The sequence below is a fragment of the Hibiscus syriacus genome, unplaced genomic scaffold, assembly GCF_006381635.1.
Source record: "Hibiscus syriacus cultivar Baekdansim isolate YM2019G1 unplaced genomic scaffold, ASM638163v2 tig00110621_pilon, whole genome shotgun sequence".
Taxonomy (NCBI): domain Eukaryota; kingdom Viridiplantae; phylum Streptophyta; class Magnoliopsida; order Malvales; family Malvaceae; genus Hibiscus; species Hibiscus syriacus.
In genome coordinates this window covers 280,596-286,595 of record NW_024062802.1, presented here as the reverse complement: position 1 = coordinate 286,595, position 6,000 = coordinate 280,596, and the positions used below count along the sequence as shown (strand labels likewise).

The following is a 6,000-nucleotide window of genomic DNA, read 5'->3' as shown; positions in this document are numbered from 1 at the left end:
TCTTACGTTTTTTCGCCATTAGTGCACAAGTTGGGATTTAAATAGGATGCTGCTGTAATCTGAGGTTAGTCGTTATGTCATTACAACTTTTGTTAATATTCACAATTATGATGGAGAAAATGGTTTTCAAAGAAGTATCTTGTGAAATGAAAGTTAAATTAATCGAAACCTTTATAATTATTGAATATTATTCCATTCAAACCCTAATTACCTACCCCTTAATTATGGTCAAATAACATAATTATAAGACTTGGTAGTTTGATAAGAATAGAAAATATTAGTGGTTGGGGAATGAGGAAGTGTGGGGTATTAAATTTATTTATCAAATGAGTTAAATTTGTATACTTATGGAGCTTAACTCAACAAATAATTACAACTGAATCATAAACTTTAATTTAATTTCTCGATATTTTGATATATGTATATATAAGAGATGAAGAGCAGACAATTAGATTCCCCGCTACGAAAACACTCGTTCTTCATCGTCCTCTGCCATTTGCTATAGCAAGAAGCCTTGTTTTGGCTACTCTTCTTCTTCCTTTGAACACCCTTCAACTGCATTGCACCACTTTCAAAATCTGCTTTTCTTAATCTAAGTTCCTTTCTCTGTCACAGAGTTTCATTTTAGATAAGTAATTTAAAACAACAACAACATAGGTCCGCAATGGCTCGGTTCTCTTGTTATCACCATTCTTTTACCATGTTCTTGACCTTCTTTCTTGTGTTGTTTCTACAAGGTAATGGGGATATATGCTTTTCTGAATCTGGGTTGTTTGCATTTCGTAACGTTTTCTGAATCTTGTTTCTCTGTTTTCCTCTGATTAATTTTTCAGGTTCTACGGCTGCAACTTTCACATTCATCAATAGATGCCATCACACAATATGGCCTGGAATTCTAGCTAATCCAGGAAGTCCAAAACTAGAAAGTACAGGCTTTGAGCTCACAAAAGGCAGCTCTCGTTCTTTCGAAGCTCCTTCAGGCTGGTCCGGTCGCTTCTGGGGCAGAACAGGCTGCGATTTCGGTGACTCCGGTCACGGATCATGCATTACGGATGACTGCGGCTCTGGCCAAGTTGAATGCAATGGAGCAGGGGCCACCCTGCCAGCCACCTTTGCTTGTGCAAGGAAGTGGAGGTTCAGGAGACTGTGCCACTACTGGCTGCGTGACGAATTTGAACAAAAAGTGCCCATCTGAGCTGAGAATCAACGGTGGCAGAGCGTGTCAGAGAGCCTGTAACGCCTTTGGGAACCCAGAGTACTGCTGTAAAGATGCCTACAATAGTCCAGCTGCTTGTAAACCATCCATGTATTCGGAAGTGTTCAAGGCAGCTTGCCCCAAATCCTATAGCTATGCATTTGATGATGCCAGTAGCACTTTCACATGCACCGGGACTGACTATACAATCACATTCTGTCCCAGTGGTCCAAGGTAAATTTCTAAAACAATAACTTGCTTGTTTGCATAATCTGATAATTACACATAAATATCTATGTGGCATTTTGATTGATGCAGTTTGAAAACTTCGAAAAATATCGGTCCGAATGCAACCGGAACCACAGTCGAATCCGAGTTGGATCATGACTCCGTGAAGGCAGCTGAAGAGGCCAGTAATTGGCTAGCAAATTTGGCCACCGGAGACTAGGACACAATACAACCATCTGCCGGAATCCAATTTGGTTTTGCTGTAACTATTCTTCTTTTCCTTTTCTCTCTTCTTGTAGGACAAAATCCAGATTGTAAAGTTTAGAGCTATTTATATGTAAACAATTTCATTTGAGAAACAGAATCCTTTCCTTTTTCTGCTGGATTTGGATTGAATATCTATGGTTCACACCTTGTGAACTAAAGTGAACGATTCAAGAAAGTAAAAGAAAAAACATATATTTTTGCGCCTTTAAAGGTGCATGATTACCTTTCCTTTGAACGAGATGAGCTTAAAATGGGAAAAAAAGTGTACGCTTTGAACGCCATTTTGGTCATTTTAAATGAACCACCACCAAAGATCACATCCTCTGTGTCTGCCATTGCCGTGCATCAATGGTATTGTCTTTTTTGAGTATTCTTTTTTCTTAGTTCCTCAAAGCTTTGTCATTAGTGGCTAAATTGGTACTTGCCATGGCAATGAGGCTATGCTAAGTTTCTTGCAAGTTGGCAGGACCAAAAGGATTAACGAATACTCAAAAAAGACAATAATGACGTGGGAATGAGGCCCTGCATTACGGGAAGAACCTGCAAAGGATTAAAGAAAGAAAAGGCAAGCATTAAAAAGGAATGTACAAGCTAATCAACCATCAATCGAGCTGAAAGAATAAAAACAAAGAATGGTGATGTGGAAGAGCTGTGGTAGTATTATCAAGATGTCCAATCATAATATATTATGCATCAGCGTTTGGTTAGACTTGAGTGTCCCAGATAACGTGCCGAATTGTTGTTGGCTGTTGCTTAGTAGGAGTTAATAATAGTTAATGCAGCTCGTTGTCTCCATTTCCTACATAATTGGGCAAAAGTGGTGAGCCAATCCAAGGATATATGAGAATGAGCAAATCCCATCCCATATTTTCTATCTTCACCAAGGAAACAGCCGCCGGATCTGAGAAAAAACAACTAAGGCAAAACATATAAAGAGTCTCTATGGGTTCTCTGGATAAAAGGTGATGTTTCTACTTGAAAGAAGTGCAAAATTTTGATATGGGTGTTTCTTTGGTTGTCTTCTTCTCTTGCTGTTTCTTTTATTTTGCTTCTTTCATATCTAAGGTCAGGATCACAAGTTGTTTCCCTTGATGTTGTTGAAACAAAACACTTGATTCAGTCTGGTTATGTTTATATTGATGTCAGGTAACATAACAAGATTCAGTTTGGTTCTTTGTTCCTTAACATGTTAGCTTCTTCCCCTTTTAAATTCATGTTTGAGATTCATTTCCATTTAACAACAGGACAGTGGAAGAATACAAGAAGGGACACGTGGAAGCAGAGAAGATCCTTAATATCCCATACATGTTCAACACACCTGAAGGTCTTTAAGCTGTTTTTCATCCTTTAGATTCTGTTGTGTATACAGTATTAATCTGTTCTTGGATTCCTACTGCAGGTAGGGTGAAGAATCCTGAATTCTTGAAGGAGGTTTCATCTTTTTGCAAGGAGAACGATCCTCTCATATTGGTAACTTGGAAGTTGGAATTCATCTTTTTGCCTTTTCTCTAAATAAATGATGTGGGAGTTGGAGGTCTGCTAAGTGCTTTCCTTTTTCTCACAGGGCTGCCAAAGTGGGGTGAGATCCCTTCATGCAACAGCTGATCTTCTTAAAAGTGTGAGTTTATTCAATTCCAACTCCGAGACACATCTTTCCCGTAATTGCAGCTTAAAAATAAAAGGAAGCGATTGCAGGTGTAGAGATTAGAGGTTTTGGACCGGTAGTAATTAACGATACTCGGCGATGTTGCAGGGCTTTAAGAATGTGACCAACATGGGAGGAGGTTATCTTGCTTGGACGGAGAAAGGGTTTCCTATAAACCTATGAAGGTGCAGGAGCCTGCAATATTAGAGGACAAGCCAAAAGAGCTGTGAATGGTGATGGATTGTTGGTCATTCTGATGGTTTTATTATGCTTTTTACTCTTATTGGCTATATAAATATAATCATATATTTATTTTCCAGATTATTTTTAATTTTGAGTAGAGAAAAAATAATGTGAAAAAGAAGCGTCAAGATACATCCAATTGTAAAAAGAAGATGATTTTAATAGCATAATAAATGATAATATTCGTGTCTTTATTTTTTAGTTTCAAATGTTTAAAATTATTTGGTCAACGTTTCAAATTTACTTTAGGATATTAAAAAAGCATTATCGACGACAGTCGTGGCTGAACAAGATATAATCATCTCTTTTAGTGAGATTTTCTACTATTTCAATAATACTTACATATTTTTTCTGAGCTCTTCACCTCTTTTAGAGGAAAATATTGATCAATGATCGTCTTTACATCAAATACGATTCTATGTTCAAATTAAAATAAATAAACGACCGACTAATACGATTAGTTTATGTCATCAATATTTAATTAAATTTATAAACTCGAACAACTAGACATGATACTACAATCCTACATTCTCTTATAATATTATAAAATTTGTATTATTGCTCAACCACCCAACCAATTATCCTATAGTTTTGCCATGCTTCAACTCGAGCTCCACCATACTTCATTTATTTGCATTATAGGTGGTTGTTTAAACCACAAATTATTTATGTTATCATTTTTAATTAAAATAAATTATACAATATTATAAATGGAAAAATTTTACAACACTTGTCGAGCGTGGATGAGAACCGTTAATGATGAGCATCATTAAATTAATTTATAAAACGTTAAAGTATTAAGCGTATAATTATAAATTAGTTTAAAAATCTAAATGTAATTTAATTAAAATATAATATTTATAAAACATTAGTTTTTAGGGTAAACTATACTATTGATCACCTAACTATTTACCCATTTTGCTTTAACCACCGATTTTTTAATTTTTTCAATCAAGTCACCTAACTATTTAAATATTGTCAACCAACCACCTACCGTTAAATATTAACAGAGGAGATGACGTGGCATTTAATAAAATTTATATAATTACACATTTAGTCCTCATTACTTATACATTCTTTTAATTTGGTCATAACTTATAATTAATTCAATAAATTTAATCCTCAATCAGATGGTGACATGTGTCACTATGTGATTGGATTTTTTTTCTTAATATTTTAATTTAATTTATTTTCCATTCAATCAAATGGTGCCACATGTCACCAATTGAATGAATAGAAAATAAATTGAATCAATAATCGATGCTAGTGGGGTTTGAATCCAAGAGAGAAAGCAAACGCCCCAACCATTAGGTTGCACCATTCAAATGACAAACTTATCACAATATAATATATATAGTTAATGACAATAAAAAAAGGAAAATAACCTAATAAGAACCCCAACATAGAATAATTGAATAATACAATAATATGATATATATATATATATATATATACACACAAATATTATAACTGATTAATATGTGAATGTATTTTATTTATATTTTATATCATTTTAATGAAAAAATAAAAAATAATTTTAATACATTATAATTGAAATATAACGAAGAGCTCCGTTGACTTAAATTTCCTGATAGTTAATGGCTTATCGTAGTAAGCATTTTCACTTATGCATTGACTTGTTTATATCTCGGTTAGAGTAAGAATTTTATATTTTATTATTTATTCATTATATATTTGAAGAAAATTTTAGGGGAAACTTTATTTTATTGAATTAGTCTATTTTAATATAGAGTTATTAAATAAGATTAGAATCTGATTGATGTTATAATATTTTAAAATATAAGATATGATATATTTCAGTTCAATAAAATTAGAATAATGAAGACAATTTATTAATTTAAAATATGTAAAATGATACATAATTATTATAACATATTAAATTTATTTTTATTTTAATATTTGCATTAAATGTGATTTAAAATATAAATAAAACGTATTCATTTATTAATCAATTATAATATTTGTTTATATATATATATATATATATTATATTTTGATACTATTTAATTATTTCATGTTTAAATCCTTATAAGGTCATTTATTACCATTAACTATATTATAAATTATATAGATTATGTTATGCATACTAAACAAATTTAGTAGTCTAGCTTAGTGGTTAGGGTGCTCATTTTTTGTGTGTCTTGTGTCCCATATTCAAACCCCAGGTTATTGATTTAATTTATTTTTATTCATTCCATTGGAAACGCATGACACCATTTGATTGGATAGAAAATTTATTAAATAAAAAGTATTAAAAAAAAATCCTATCACACAGTGACACATGTCACTATTGGATCGAGGATTAAATTTATTGAATTAAATAAAAGTTAGGGCCAAATTAATAGAATGTGTAAGTAATGAGGACTAAATGTGTAATTATATAAATTTTATTAACTGTCAC

At 32.6% G+C, this 6,000-nt stretch overlaps 1 protein-coding gene and 1 pseudogene across 1 annotated transcript; both read left to right on the top strand.

Annotated features, from left to right (window-relative positions):
• The first annotated feature begins 517 nt into the window (after positions 1-517).
• LOC120135957 lies at positions 518-1,716 on the top strand (annotated as a pseudogene).
• An 866-nt stretch (positions 1,717-2,582) lies between these two features.
• On the top strand, positions 2,583-3,590 carry LOC120135985 (thiosulfate sulfurtransferase 18). The gene is made up of 6 exons (XM_039152110.1): positions 2,583-2,652; positions 2,756-2,836; positions 2,935-3,014; positions 3,090-3,160; positions 3,255-3,308; positions 3,444-3,590. The coding sequence occupies exons 1-6, from the start codon at positions 2,633-2,635 to the stop codon at positions 3,516-3,518; spliced, it is 381 nt and encodes a 126-aa protein (XP_039008041.1). The 5' UTR covers positions 2,583-2,632; the 3' UTR covers positions 3,519-3,590.
• Positions 3,591-6,000: the final 2,410 nt, after the last annotated feature.